General features: G+C 40.5%; 1 protein-coding gene and 1 long non-coding RNA gene across 2 annotated transcripts; one reads left to right on the plus strand and one right to left on the minus strand.

Annotated features, from left to right (window-relative positions):
* The first annotated feature begins 3,315 nt into the window (after window positions 1-3,315).
* Window positions 3,316-13,975, plus strand: RIOK3 (RIO kinase 3). The gene is made up of 13 exons (XM_038162255.1): window positions 3,316-3,672; window positions 4,447-4,568; window positions 5,389-5,534; window positions 5,663-5,767; window positions 6,297-6,406; window positions 7,088-7,231; window positions 8,068-8,195; window positions 9,077-9,262; window positions 9,733-9,892; window positions 10,908-10,988; window positions 11,077-11,166; window positions 11,477-11,584; window positions 12,673-13,975. Exons 1-13 carry the CDS (start codon window positions 3,607-3,609, stop codon window positions 12,772-12,774), a joined length of 1,548 nt encoding a protein of 515 aa, XP_038018183.1. The 5' UTR covers window positions 3,316-3,606; the 3' UTR covers window positions 12,775-13,975.
* On the minus strand, window positions 7,241-15,527 carry LOC119711737. Its single transcript, XR_005259753.1, has 3 exons — window positions 15,389-15,527; window positions 8,517-8,684; window positions 7,241-8,183 (listed from the first exon to the last, which is right to left on the minus strand). It is a non-coding gene; the product is annotated as an uncharacterized LOC119711737 (long non-coding RNA).
* Between the last annotated feature and the right edge of the window lie 69 nt (window positions 15,528-15,596).

Here is a 15,596-nt window from a genome sequence, read left to right on the forward strand (position 1 = left end):
TTATATAAATAGATCTGGTTTGCCATCATTTATCCTACAGGACATAGTTGTACAAAAGTTCAATCACACCTTTATTACTTCTTAAACTTAAGCCTGAGGCTTAAGATTGGATTCAGCTGCACCTCAGCTCCTCTCTGAGCAGGAATTTATAAAGCAAGGGGGTCCTTTCTGCCCCTCATAGCTCAGTGGAAGGGCTTCCCTAATAAATTTTGCCTGAAACTCACACTCATGACAAGAAGCCACTGCTTATTGCAGGGAGTTGGACTAGATGGTTAACTTTAAAGGCTCCTTCCAACCAACCATTCCACGTTTCTGTGATTCACTGGTCATGTGTGAACTATAAATATCCCCAGCAGGTGAAAAGGTTACTGGGTGATCTTTTATTATGGCCTAGGTAAGCCTTGTTTTTCCCAGTCCTGGTATTAGCAAGGCCCTATCTTTGCAGTCCTTACCTTGACTTTGTTCAGGTAACACAAAGTACAGGGCCCTCTCTGTACACATACACCCTCTTTTTAGAGGACAGAGCAAAGCAGCATAAATAAGGAACTTTATTTATGAGCATGCCTTAAACTAGGGAGGGAGGGAGGCACTAAGTGGTCAAATCCAGGCCATAAAATGAGCCTGTCTAACCTGCTACGTTTAGCCTCAAAAGACAAGGTCAGCAAAGCGCAACAGCTGAACAGCTGACCAAGATAAATTCAGGTATTTTGGTGCATCAGACGTGATCCTGTCTGGTTTGTAAGGTGGTGGTCCAACACAGACATCAATTTCCAGTGCTGAAATGTTTGGTCCATCCAGGCTCACAGAGATCACTGATGAGCCACTGTAATGGATGTGTTAGAGATGGCAGAGCGAGCGATACAGCATTTCCACTTTGCAGAGCACCTGTTTATGTACAAATGTCAAATGTGTATTTGGTAAACAAAGGCACACTTTGCATTGTGCCACAAATTCAGCCTGTAAAGCTTTAAAAAAGAGTAAGCAAAGTTCACGGATATCTACAAAGACTAATGTAAGCATGCAGTAAGAGTACTTTTGACTCTTTAATACAGTCGGGTATCACTTTCATGCAAAATATGACAGTGGTATCTCTTGAGATTTTTACAGTATTTCGTAGTACAAGTAGGAGACTTGTGCAAAGATGATATATTTTCTTACAGCCAAATACAGAGGCGGGTTTGAATTCTTGTAAGTGACTTACAGTGAGAGATTAAGAATGAAGATGTAAATTTCTGCTAATGTTGTTCATCAGGACTGACTTGTATTACATACAAGGTAATCACTATGCAGCTTTGGAATTATTTTAATAATATTAAGGGACGTTTCTGCTCTATCTAGATTTTTAACTATTTTTATTGGGAGGTATGAATGTGTTGCAAACTATTTTGTTTACACATAATTTCACAGAACATTTCATTTTAAACGATTCAGTTCATTGATCATTCTTGATCCATTCATATGAGAGGTCATGGGATCAAGGCCTAATCAGGAAATATTTAAGAGACTAAAATAGAAGACTTCTTTTTGAAAATTAAAAACGTAATAACAAGACATAGGAATATTTAGCTACTTATCATGTCTTTCTGAATCAAAACCTACCAAAACCCATTTTCTTAATCAGTGCTTGTACAGCTGTGCAAGAATAATGATTTTTCCCAGGGCAGAAGGACACTGCTTTGATATTCTGCCCATACATAAAACTGTTAATTTTAGACAAAGAAGATGGAGGGGAGCAAGACAGTAATCTTCGTACCCCAAAAGGCTGTTGCAAAGGGAAAGAAATAATCTCTTTTCACCAGGGCTAAGTGCAGAGAGGGTAAGAAACATGCTGGTACTGCATCCCCAGACAAAGCCACTCTCGCCAGCATTTGATAGTGCTGTGGTAACCATTGAACCTGATGATCCTAAAGGTCTTTTAGAACCTAAATTATTCTATGATCCTAAAATGCCTTCCTGGCACAAGCCTGTGTCATGCCTGCAGGTTGTGTTACAACCTGGGTCCCTACCCTCTTCCAAATGGTTTGTCTTTTAGCTAGGAATTTTCTGGGGTAATGAACTCTGGAACAGAGTGTCTTAGGAGATTGTAATGTGTTACGTCATTGCAGGTTGCTAAGGACAAATAAGAGGAACTTTGGCCGACAAAGCTGATTCTTGCATGGCTGAGAATTGATATGGATGGCCTTTACTGGGCCTGCCTGGCAGTATGGGCTTTGCTAGATGCAAAACAGGGAACTTACTCCGAGCAGGCTGGGGCGTGCCAAAGAACCCCTTAGAACTTCTGCCCTTGCAGCCACCCAGCTTTCCTAGGCTGGTTTTCAGATTATCAACAGTGACTGTGACAGCACATTTGTCTGATTGCAGACAGATACCTTCAACAGATGGTGACGGGCCAGCCAGAGGAGATTTCTAGGTATTGCTTCCTTTCTTTAAGGAAACTTGCCCAAGTAGACCTAATGTGTTGTAGCAGAACACTATCCCATTGCTGCTGTCCTGGAAATAGGGCATTTTAGTCACAATACTATTTTCCAGATAAATATTACATATAAAATTGAGATGTAAAAGGCAGCAGGTCACATACAAAGTATTTCAATTTATATCTACAGTGACTTACAGGATTGGCATCAAATTAATTTGTTTGCTTATGGTTTGGCTAATTTGTTGTATTTTTTTCCTGTTCCCTCAGTTATTTCATGTAATAAAAACAAATGCCAACTATTCCATTTCACAGAATCAATTAGGATGGGAAAGACCTCTGAGACTGAGTCCAATCCATGACCAAGTGGGCTAGACCATGGCACTGAGTGCCACATCCAGTCTTTCCTTTAACACCTTCAGGAATGGTGACTCCATCACCGCCCTGGGCAGTTCACTCCAATCTAATCACCCTTTCTGTGAAGAAGCTCTTCCTAATGTCCAATCTAAACCTCCCCTGGCTCCAATCTAATCACCCTTTCTGTGAAGAAATTCTTCCTAATCTAAACCTCCAAATTCCAATCTAAACCTCCCCTGGTGCAGCTTGAGGCTGTGTTCTCTGGTCCTGTTGCTTGTTGCCTGCGAGAAGAGGCCGATCCCCAGCTGGCTCCAGCCTCCTTTCAGTGGTTGTAGAGAGCGATAAGCTCACCCCTGAGCCTCCTTTTCTCCAGGATAAACACCCCCAGCCCCCTCAGCCGCTCTTCATCAGACTCCAGACCCTTCACCAGTTCCGTTGCCCTTCTCTGGACTCCATTTCATCCATTTGCTTTGCCTGGCTTAATGTTTGATTTGTTGGGGTTTTTTTCCTCCCACCGTTCCCTTGGTTACTTCGCAAGATAAAAAAAAACAAACGTCAGCTACTTAATTTCTCGCTTTCGCGTTACCGCCAGCCCAGCGCTGCCCGTCAGCCCCCGGGCAGGGGCGGCCGGGCGGGGGTTCCGCCGGCAGGCTCCGCTCGCCGCCGGTGAGGCCGCGGCCGCCCCGGTGACATCACCGGAAAGGCGGGTCACCCCCGGCCAATGGGCCGCCCGACGGCCGCGGAGAAGCGCGGAGGACCCGGAAGGTTTCGCAGTCGGAGCGTTGCTGCCCCGCGGAGAGACCCCGCTCCTGCCGCCGCCCGCCCCTGCGTGCCCGATGGACTCGGTGGGAGTCGCTGCCGCCGCGCCCGATGCCGGGCCGGGCCCCGCCTGGCAGAGCAAGGTGAGCGCTGTGCCGGCGCCGCGGGGCCGCGGCCGACGCTCTCCGGGCTCTGGGAGCTGGAGGAGCAGGAGGAGGAGGAAAAAAGCACCGAGGCCGTGGAGAGGCCGCTGCGAGGCGGTGCCAGCACCACCAGAGTGGCGGTCACTCGGCAGAGCGACCCAAGCGCTGTTTGCTGCTACCGGCAATTATCTCCTTGGTGGTGAGAGCTGTTGTGACAGCCTGATAACCGAGCTGCTTCCCTCCGAGGGTGTTGGAGATGAGTGAGCTCGGTTATCCCGGCCGTAGGCAGCGAGTCCCGGCTTGCTTGGTTCGTCGTTCCCCAGCGCCCGCCTCCCCGAGCGCGGTGTTGTGTCCCTCTGCGGCTTTGAGACGGCATGTTTTACCGTGGCTGACCTTTCCAGGGCTCTAGGAGCGGGGGAGGAAGCTGAGCGTAAGCCACTGCTGTTGGGTTAGTCCAAGAGAAGTTTTACATAGGTTGTGCGTCTGCTTGTTTGCAAGCCTCCTGGGGAGGCTTTACCCCTGTGTCCAGAGGGTACCGACACTGACAAACTGACTTTTTTTCCTTTAATTAGTAAGTGACTATCGAAAATTTTCAACCCTCGTTCTCTCTATTGAGTTTATGAAACTACTCTTTGAGTAGTTCCCCAAGTATCTGTAGAAGAGCCTTTACAAGATTACATGAGCTTATTTTGGAGCCAGTGATAGCTAATTATCCTGGTTGTTGTGTTGCCACTGCACAAGTCTCGCTGACTTGAATAAAATGTTTATTTACAGTGTCCGTGGGGAGCCCCTAGCACAACATCAATATCATGTTCTCTTGCTGATGTAATGAGTGAACAGCTGGCAAAAGAATTGCAGCTGGAAGAAGAAAATGCTGCTTTTCCTGAAGTGGTTGCGTAAGTTTAAGTCCTGGATTAGTGATCTCCATAGTTGTGATTGCCATCTTCTCTCTCTTGTGCATTTTCTTACAATGTGTTCAGTGCATAGCAATATAGTAAATGATTTGCCTGTTGCCCCTAACTCTGCTTCCTCAGATCTTTTTCAGTGAAGATGGCTTCCCCAGCTAAAAGTCTTCCTTAGGTTCTCTTCTCTGTTGCTCTTCCTTCCTTATTAATGTATTCTTTGCATTTTCTGGGGGTGTTAACACAGTCTGTAAGATGTATTTAGAGAAATGTCAGAAATGGGTTTTTTCTACCCTTTTAGGAACTCTTGTCAACAGTGTACAGTGTTATTTTGAGAACTATCAGGTGTATCACCTGTATCCTCCCACTACCTGAAAGCTCTAAACAAAGGCCAAGAGCTTACTAGTTCCAAAATTGTACAAATTTTGGCTATCTTTCCTGTGAAGCAGAATGAAGCAACAATATTTGGGAAATTTTAAACATATAAATAGGCATACAGATGCATACACCTGTATGCCTTCTTTTTTTTTTTTCCTGAAGGACATCTTAAAAATAGATCTTAATGCTTCTTGCTGAATGGTAAACAAGCAAAAATTTAGGTAAAATTTGCATCGTAAATGAGTGGCAAAGAGAAATGAAGTCATGATCTATTAATATTTAGTGTTGGCTTGGAGAGGAGGCAGACAGCTGAGATCCATTCCTTTCTGTCAGCTCTGCATGAAGTCTGTTGTATAGAGTGGGGAAGTGGTATAGAGCAGTGCTTCTGCTTAGATTGCTGTGTTTAATTTTTTTAATCTGTTTCCATCTTATGTAGTGCTGCTGAAGGACCATTTATTACAGGAGAAAATATTGACACTTCCAGTGATCTAATGCTAGCTCAGATGCTGCAGATGGAGTTTGACAGGGAATACGATGCGCAGCTTCGGCGTGAAGAGAAGAAGATCAATGGAGATAGCAAAGGTACCTTCATCAGTAGGAATGTTTTTGTTTTGGAGCTATTCTTGGCATTTAGCTTAAATTGGCAGAGCTGTGAGGAAGTAGCAAATCCCTGATAATCACAGACATGCTTATTTCTTTTGTTTCTCAAGTCTCCATATCCTTTGAAAATTATCGGAAGGTGCATCCCTATGACAGTGACAGCTCAGAGGATGAGGTTGATTGGCAGGATACCCGTCATGATCCATACAGAGCAGGTATGTGTGAGCTTTAAACAATACAATTTCTTCAGCCAATAGACCTGAGAGTATGACAGAGTTAAATTAGGTCTTGTTTTAATGTGAGGAGAGACACCAGCTACATTTAAAATCAGGTCACCTCAATGGGAGATGTCAGCAGAAGGTTGGATTGGGTAACTTCAGGCTTCTGTCTGCCAGTATATTGGCTTCAGTGGCTGAATCTGGCAAAATAACCAGTGTACATGGGAAGTATTGTGGGATGTGCTCATCTGTCATCTACATTTGGATGACATTGAATACTCCTGTCGTAGCATGCCAGACATGTGTCTGACACTCCAGAGAAAGCAGAAAAATAAGTTGTAACGTAGCGAAAGAAGCTGTCATGCTTAGGATTGGAGAAGACTGTATTAAGATCATACAATTGAAGTAATTTATTCTGTTTTATAAATGAAATTATATTACTTTTGTGGATATTGTGGGACTTCTATGAGCATTGGTTATGTTTGTTTAGATGTAAAGTTTGGTTTCTTTTTCTCACTGCTGACAGATAAACCTACTACTACACCAAGAAGGGGTTTCATAGGAAAAGGAAAAGACATTACTACGAAACATGATGAAGTGGTATGTGGAAGAAAAAACACTGCTCGCATGGAAAATGTAAGTGAAAACTTAGGGAACTTTATTTTGTGTGCAAAACTGGAATGCTGCAATTCAGCCTAAGAACTAATGCTTGTCCACCAGTGCTGCTGGGTAGGGTGCTGACTTTTATCTTTTCCCTGTTGCATGAAAACAATGCAGTCTTTGCTTTATTGGCTATTCACACTGGCAGTTTGAGTTTTGTGAGTTTAAAAGTAATTTGTTATTGAGCAATTCAAGAATTTGCACAGAACTGTTTTGGGAAAACAAAAGCAAGTCTGGCACACAAGCAAATAAAACACGAAAGCTATGTGTAATCTTTCTTCTAATTAATTTTCTCTGATAAGCCAAGTAACTTATTTTCAGTCAATTGGTTGACTTACAGCTTTTCAGTCTGTTTATCTTTAGTACATACCTTTCATTGTTTTTAGGCAACTGGTGCAACTTCTGTAAATAAGGAAATGCTGCAAGTGCTAGTTTTGCAGGATGTTAGGTAATCTCATATCAATTTGGGCAGAACTTTGAGTTCTGAATTTAAAGCAGTGTGTTTGTGTAATGTTGTCATTATGTTAAAAAAGTGGGTTTCACATAGGTCCAAATCTATCATGAGTTTTTCCAAATCAGAATGAGAAATTTCTGTTTGTGCCAGCTTTTGGCATCTGCTAGTAACAATGCTGAAACTCCTATTATTTCTGCTCGTAGTTTGCACCTGAATTCCAAGTTGGGGATGGAATTGGGATGGACTTAAAGCTGTCAAATCAAGTCTTCAACGCCTTAAAACAGCATGCATACTCTGAGGAACGTCGAAGTGCAAGGCTCCATGAGAAGAAGGAGCACTCCACTGCTGTATGTTTTTAAAAAAGTCTCTCTTTCTACTCCTTATCTTGTGTAATAGCTAAATTCTGGGTACCTTCTTGCAGCATTCCATTTTTAGTAAAACAGCTAAGCAACATTGTTAACATTGCTGAAGGAAACGGTATCAGCCAGCTCCTACTAGAAAAAGGCTGTTTGTTTGAGCTGCATTACTGTGAGAACCATGTTGAAGTAAGAGCAAGCAGCTACTGTTTGTTTCTCTTTGTCTTTCTAAACTTGTCTCTTAATCAGCTACGTTGAATAAACTGCCTGGAAGTTATTTATAGAAATATCCAGGGGACTAATCCTCTGCAGTTGAACCACATGGCTCCAAATATCTGTCGTCATAACAAGTTTCACGAGGATGAGGTGACCAACTGACCTAATAATTTAGGAGTTTACTTGGCAGACTGTATGGATGAGTTTGAAGTAGGGCCTCTGGTAATTCCTGATGTGGACTTCTTCAAGTTTGTGTCTTTTGCTTTGCTTTATTGTTACTTATATTAAAGAAATATAATACTTGGGATATTGTGATTCATGATTTATAAAGGCTTCTTGAAAACACTGTAGAAAGTGTTGTTGAGCCTCAGTCTATGTGTGCAATTAGTAAAATATTCTAGTGCTGCACAGCTGATGGGAAACTAAGAGTATTAAATCATTAAATCAGTCCTGAAAAAGATTTGCTTTGCTTCAGATGTTTATTTTGGCTTTGTTTTTTCTTCCTTCTATTATTCTTTCCACTTAGTTGAGCTCTTGTGGTATATAAGTATTTTAAACTCATGGTAAAGACTATTCATGTCTTGCCTATTCATTTTAATAATCTCTTGTAGGAGAAAGCAGTGGATCCGAAAACACGTTTACTTCTGTACAAGATGGTCAATTCTGGGATGCTGGAGACCATCACAGGCTGCATCAGCACGGGAAAAGAATCTGTTGTTTTTCATGCCTATGGAGGAAAGTGAGTATATTGTTTGTTACTGATGATAGTTTTAAGTACGAGAGATGATTTAAAAAGCAGAAAAAACCAAAAATATTTAAACATCTGCACCTTTTTTATTTCTGAGACTTAAAGGCTGTGTTTGTGTATATGCAGGTAATAATAAAATCTGAAAACCAAATTATACCAACCATAAAGTAAAAGAATCCCCACTTTCCTCCTTGGAGGCTATTAATGAGTGGGGATAAATCCACCTTGCCTTTCTGTGGAAAAATACAGAATATATACATACTCCTTTAATAAAAAAAATCTTGAGATTTTTGAGATACTCTTTCCACCGACCTGCCCCAGACCACAGAGCTCTTGTGAGGATCTTGGGCCACCTGAAGGTTGTATTTCCATAGAGATTGCTCTATATTTGCAGCTCAGTCGAGGTGCTGTTTGTTTCTTTCAAGTTATCTTGAGAACAGTGTTGGGATGCTGCTCACTTCTCGAATCCTTCCTGCTGTACTGGAAGGATTAGAGTGCATTATGGCAACTGACTTTAAACCAGCGATGTTTGAGAAAGAACTAATAAAACTCAAATACAGATAATGTATTTAGAGATGTCAAGGGAGAAAGGTGGAATCAGGGAGAAAAGATGTGCCTTAACAAATCGGGAGAGGTAACCTATTTGATAAGCAACTTATAATCAAAATGCCAAAACCCAAACATTCATATGTAAGTTTAATCATAGAATTGTTATAAACTTAAATTGTCTTCTTAATGTGATAGAAAATTAGATCCTCTCTTATATTAAAAATTGCTGTATGTTACATTGTATAAAAACCCAAACCCACACATTTGTTTGTAAATATGTGGATAGTTAACTTTGTTAAATATTTATCTTTTTCCGTGAGCAGTGCAACTGAAGATAAAGTTATTCCTCCAGAATGTGCCATCAAAGTGTTTAAAACAACTCTTAATGAATTCAAGAACCGTGACAAATACATTAAGGATGACTACAGGTTTAAAGACCGCTTCAGTAAATTGAATCCACGAAAAATTATTCGTATGTGGGCTGAGAAAGAAATGCATAACTTAACAAGGTAAAGAAAAAAAAGAAAGTGTAATTGTGAAATGCCTGTCAGTTTCCTGTTCTCTGTTTAAGGAAGATACTCTATGTCTGGGTATTTGACTTCTAGGCCAAAATAATATACAACCTGAATAAGCCCCTGGCTTTTTTTTACTTTAATAAGCTGTGTCAGCATCTTCAGTGATTTTGCAGCAGAATTAACAGGCTCCTGAAGTTAACAGGTTCTAGTTGTAAAAGTGATTGGTATTTAGTGAGCATTTTTAGATTAACTTATAACTTCAGAATCTGAATTTTCCTGAGTAAAATACTGTGCAGTATATATAATTATTCGTTTTTTAATTCTTTCAAAGACTTTGTTTACTCTGGATCAGTTTTTTTCACACAGCTCTCAGATTGCAAATGAGATAGTGGGAACTAGCACTTTGGGGACTTTGAAGCTTTTGTTCTGTTTTTCTTAATCAGTATCTATTTTCTGATCCACAGAATGCAAAATGCGGGAATTCCTTGTCCTCAAGTGGTTATCCTTAAGAAACACGTCTTGGTTATGTCTTTCATTGGCCAGGATCAAGTCCCAGCTCCTAAACTAAAGGATGTAACTCTTAGTAGTGAAGATATGAAAAAGGCCTACTATCAGATTCTTAACGTAAGATGATGCTGATTTCTCCTCTGCTGAGTTCTGGGTTGTATTTTCTTTTAAGGGAATAACTTTAAGGACAGATGAGCGTGTATTTACTTTTCAGGAGGCTTACATAATTGTCAAGATACAAAGTCCAAAGTCTTATTTTGCTGCTGTTTAATGTGTGACTTAGAATCAGTAAGAAAGTATGCACCGAAAAAGATACAATTAAATTTAATCTTAATCTGAGGGGAAAACATACTGGAATTTGATGACAAACAGATGCTTAGCAGCAGAGGAACTGTGAGCAAGTAGTCCTCCTATTACAAAAGCAGTATGTGGTTTAGAAAATTCTCTGAAGTCTTTCTGGGCTTACCAAACACTTAATTTGCAATGCTTAAGCACTCTCCAGTGGATCACCTGCCCCCTTTTCAGCAAACCTAGAAACTGGAAAATTAATTAGAGTATTGCATGGTGGATGCTTTAATTTCCTATTATCTGCTTAGTTCAAACACACCCACTGCCAACTGTCCACTCACTGTTACGTTATAGATATTAAAAAAACCCAACCAGGCAACCAGCCCCACAGCTTGGTAACAAGAGTGGTCTAGGTCTCAAATGAATGAGACCAGTGAGCAACACAGCTGTGTTTTAAGTGACTGCTTAGGACTCAGTCTCTACAACCGTGAGACTTCCTTCCCATGTGATAGGAGTGAAAATGACAGGTATTTAGAGAATATGCTTATCTGTCTCCTGCACTTGGACTGCTTGGCAGAGCTGACTTGAGTTTACCAGAGTAGCTCTTCTGACTTTGCCAAAGCCAAGCGCAATGATAAAAGCTTAGTTTGCTGGCAGTTTGCCAAAACTGCAATTCCCTAGATGGAAGTGTATTGACGACTTGGGTAAAAAATATGTAAATTATGTGGGTGATTAGGGAAAGGTTGGGGTTGTTTTGGTTTTTTTTGGGTTTTTTTTTTAAGTCATGCTAGCAATATTTATTTGGAGCGTAGCATACTTCCTTCATTAATTTGGTTCCTTGCAGATGATGCAGCAGTTGTATAGGGAGTGCAACCTGGTCCATGCAGATCTGAGTGAATACAACATGCTTTGGCATGATGGGAAGGTGAGTTTGTTCTTAATTTGGGGGGGAAAAGTTTTATTTACTGTGAAATACTAAAACAAAGTGAATTGCTATTTCTCTGTGACTACAGGTCTGGCTCATTGATGTCAGTCAGTCTGTGGAGCCAACCCATCCTCATGGACTTGAGTTTTTGTTCAGAGACTGTAGGAATGTTTCACAGGTAGGACCTCTTTGTCTGACAGTCTTCTGTTAGGCTGCACATTTTCTAAGATACAAGATATCTTAGATATATAGAAGATTACTCTTGTACATTTTCTATGCTGATAATGTCCTTCTCTGAAAGTGAAAAAAATGTGGAAAAGTAAAATTGTACCAGTAGAACTTAAAACTTCTTTCAGTTATGTTTACCTGCGGGTCAACAAAAACAAAAATGTAATTTTGGATAAATGTTGTAACTGGGGAAAGTCAGAAGAATATTTTGTTCTGTGTAGTAAAGTGTTTAATGTGTGCTCTTTATATGTTTTGACTAGTTCTTCCAGAAAGGAGGCGTGGCAGAAGCACTTAATGAGCGTGAACTCTTCAACGCTGTCTCAGGTTTAAATATTACAGCTGACAATGAAGTAGACTTCCAAGCAGAGGTATAGCTTTCTCTGTCCAGCAATTTAAATTTGGTTAGCTATGGTAGCTATTATAATACCTTAACTTTCCAGATTTAGTTTGTGTGATTGCTGTGAGTAAAAGTTCAGCAGTCATTCTGCATCTCTTTTTAAAACCTTGAGTATTTCAACCTAGTACAAACATTTACAGAAACTCAGATTGACAGACCTCTCCACCTCCTTTCCTGATCCCCCTGCTCCCAAGCAGAAAAGACTTCATGTTGAATATAGTTGCTTCATTTCAGCATTAGGGCAAATCTAGTGATCTGTTTTAGTTTAAAAGCTGTTGCCTTGCCTTACATACATTAAAGGTTGTACAACAAAAGGAAGGTTTGGTGAAAAATAGTAATTATCTACTGCTTATTTTTCATGGTTTAGATGTTAATTTATTTGAATTTAAAGTTTAGGCTAGCATTTTTAATTTTGAAGCTTAAATCATGCTAATGTAAATATGGACTTAGGAATCTTTGGTCACTGTTGGCTTTTCGTTTTCAGCCTTTGTAACTCCTCAAGGCCTGCATCCTGATATCCGATTTAAAAAAAACAAGTTGTCAAATGTTCCATATTTTCTACTTAAAGTAAGGGCAATGTGGCAATTCTGCTCTCCCTAATTACAAATGATATTGCAGGTTTATCCTAGTCCAGCATGGAGTAGGTGGGAGCTGGTAATTAGGTGACTCCTGGGGCAAGTGGCCAAAGTAAGAAAGAGACAAAGGGAACACAGTGTCACAGTTGCATGATTTCTGTGTCATTGGAGGAAGGCACACTTCTGTACTTTGAGGAATACAGCTGAAGTCATAAGAAATCATCCAGTCCTCCCTGGTGCATTTTAGTTACATGGTTTCAAACTGTAAAGGAGTGCTGCTCATTTTAGTAACTTGTTGAGAATAGCTGTTTGAAGGTGTACCTGGCTGTATTTGAGCTGTTATTACATGCGACTGAATCTTTGAAATAGCAACATTTTACATACCTGCTCTGGCCTCAAAAGCTACTTTTTAATGCTGTTTAGAAGCCTTCTGCTACTGGCATGGTTTTATGATTTCAGCATGGCTTTATATTTGGCTCTCTAGATTGAAGCTTTGGAGAAGATGAATGAAGATCACGTGCAGAATCATGGAAAGAAACTGTCAACGTTTTCTAGTGATGGAGACCCACCTATATATGATGAATAGCACCGAGTTTGTAGCTGCTGACGAAACAAAACACAAATTTACTGCTTCTAACTACGTTGGTGCAGTGGTAAATGTCAACTGCCGATGTCAAGAGAGTGGTTGGCTGGGAATACCAAAATGGAAAACACAGCAAGCATATGGTGATGCCTCAGTGGTTTGCTTTCTTTTTTTTAACTTGTCCCACACATCAGGCTGACACTGTGAGAATGGACTGTCACTACCACTTTGAACAGACTGATAACTTCACCAATTGCCCAGTTACATTAGACTAATGTAGCTCAGATGGTCATATTTTGCATGATTCAGAGCTTACATATCTTTTAGTCTAAAAAAAAAAATTTAAAATCATCTATATTGTCCGAAGTATCTAGTGGGAAAGCATACTAGAAGAGTCCCTCTCTTTTTTTTTTTTCCTAATGCAACTTGGAAAACTAATGAAACATTGTTTATGGACACAATGTTATTCATCCATCTCCACCAGGGGCAAAATGAAAAGGCAACTATGCACTGCAATCATATGAAAATGTTAATTTAGCAAAGTAATATATTTATAAAAGCTTGGACTTTGTAATTTGAAGTACATGGAAAACATATTTGAAATCCAACCAGCAGAGGACTTGCTTGGTGACGTGCCAGGAAATCCTGAGTCAACAATGTATAATAAAGAGTCAGTTCAGGTAGCTTCACTCTTAATGCACAAATGGTTCCAAGAACTTGGTGCAAGCCAAAAACAAAACTATAATAACCCTGTCTCTACCTAGAATATCAGTTTGGAGCATCAAATGTTCTTACCCTAAAGATAATCACAGACAAATCTGAGTATTCTTTTTGCACCTGTAAGCAAAAAAAAAACTTTGTTTCGAAATAATGATGACTGATACTGGTTTCCACAGTCTATTTATTCTTAATGTCAGTTGTTTTGTTTTGTTTTTTTTTTTTTTTCCCCAGCAGCTTCTAAAAATCTACTGATGTTTCTCTCCAAAAAACACATTTAAAGATGAACTGATGTGGTGGGATAGTTTGAAATTAAGGAATTCTAATCAACTTCTTTTTAACTGATTTCTAGTTTCTGATGCTGCTCTTTATCAAGCAGAACATAGTGATGCTACATGTGACCTCACAATGTGCTGTGAAAGTGACTTTTTAATCTCTTTGTTGGAAAACTGGTGGTGAAGTAAAAATTTAAGATCTTGTGGTGGTATTCTTGCATGGTTTTTTGCATCACAGAGGCCTTCATAGATCTTTGGTGCTTCACTGGAGCAGTCTTAGGGTAGGACTACACAAATTCCTTACAACAATATAAAAATGACTGAGTGGGTACTACATGAACAGTAAATGATGTTGGTTTTGCCAGTTTCATCCCAACACTTGGCTCCTCTTCCTTTTTCTAAATCAGACAAGTATCTTGCCTTTGCCCCTTTCTTTTGAAATAAAGGAGCTTGTATCTTGCAGGTACTTAAGTCTGTTCTGAATTTCTCAGTGAAACAGTTTCCCAAAATAATGGTATCATGGAAAGGACAGACTAGGTACTGCAAGGGCAGTGCTAACCTCTTTAGGAAGACTACAAGCTGCTGTTGTCAAAGATATCCAGGTCTTCTTCAGAAAAGGAGAAAAAAAAGTCCTATTCCTGGCTTATAACCAGTCTTAATATTCTTAACTTTTCATAGGGTGAAAATATGTCAGAACAGTTGCTAATGCCTTAAAATGTTCTTGTACAAGGAAGTTTTTGATTGCTACAGCTATTTACAGCAAGAGAGAGGAAGAAGGCAGAAATAACAGGAAGCGAGGGGAGGATGATTTTTGAGCTATTAATTGAAACAGGCCTCTGCTTGTGTCTCTGTGCTTGGGCCAAAGCCTCCATTTTAATCTGAAATTTTAAAAATTGTTATGATCTTAGTCTTTTTTTCCTCCCTTTTTTAAAATTTTCCTTTCTAAACCAATAAGCAAATACATAACTGATGTTCTCACACAATTTCTAGATCATAATGTAGGGCTTACAGCTAGTGAGCTAAGCCAGTGCATCAACAAAATTCCCATCTCTGTTTTGATGCCCAAACTAAAATATATTGAGGACCAAGCCAGACTTTGACTTTAATAATGCTTTATTAATATTTTTCCTGAACTATTTTGCAACACTAAAGAGCAGTTTCCCGCCAAGGAGCAGGATCAATAGTGACAGTGATGATGCAGTAATTGTGGACAAATAAAGGCAGATCTCAGAAGCAGTTGTTTCCTTTTTTCTTTTTTTTTTTTTCTCCACATAAAAGTTTTGGGCTTGTTTTAGGTTTGTTGGTTTTAAGATCATTATAAAAGACTGGGCCAAAAGCCCCAGGCTGCTGCTGCGGCCCCCACACTTGGTAAAGAAAGACAGTGGTTTTGCTTGCCTGACATTTTAAAGCCCACTAGCTTTGCTTTTAAAAGCAGAATAAATCCTCCCAGCCAGAGCAGTGTCCCGATAAGTGACACCGGCTGGAGCCAGAGCTTACCCCGGCACCTTAATTCCCTTATTTCCCTCCTCTGATCTGTGCGCTCCTGAATATTTGCAGGGTGGTCCCGCACTGTAACCCTACGCTCATTCCACCTCTTTCTTTCCTACCACCCTGCCAGCATTCACCTTTCCTGAAGCGGATTTTGCGGCTTCCCAGGTTTCTGTTTCCGTTTGTTAAGCTCACTGACACCTCCCTCACACTGGCGTTCAGAAGTGCCGGACACATGACGCCTCCCGCTCTCTCCCAGCGGCGCTCCCCGTCCCCGATCCCTCTCCCGGGCCGCGGCGCCTTTAAGGCGGGAGCGTCCCGCGTCACGCGCGAGGGGAGTGTAAA

This window comes from Motacilla alba, chromosome 2 (genome assembly GCF_015832195.1).
Source record: "Motacilla alba alba isolate MOTALB_02 chromosome 2, Motacilla_alba_V1.0_pri, whole genome shotgun sequence".
NCBI lineage: Eukaryota > Metazoa > Chordata > Aves > Passeriformes > Motacillidae > Motacilla > Motacilla alba.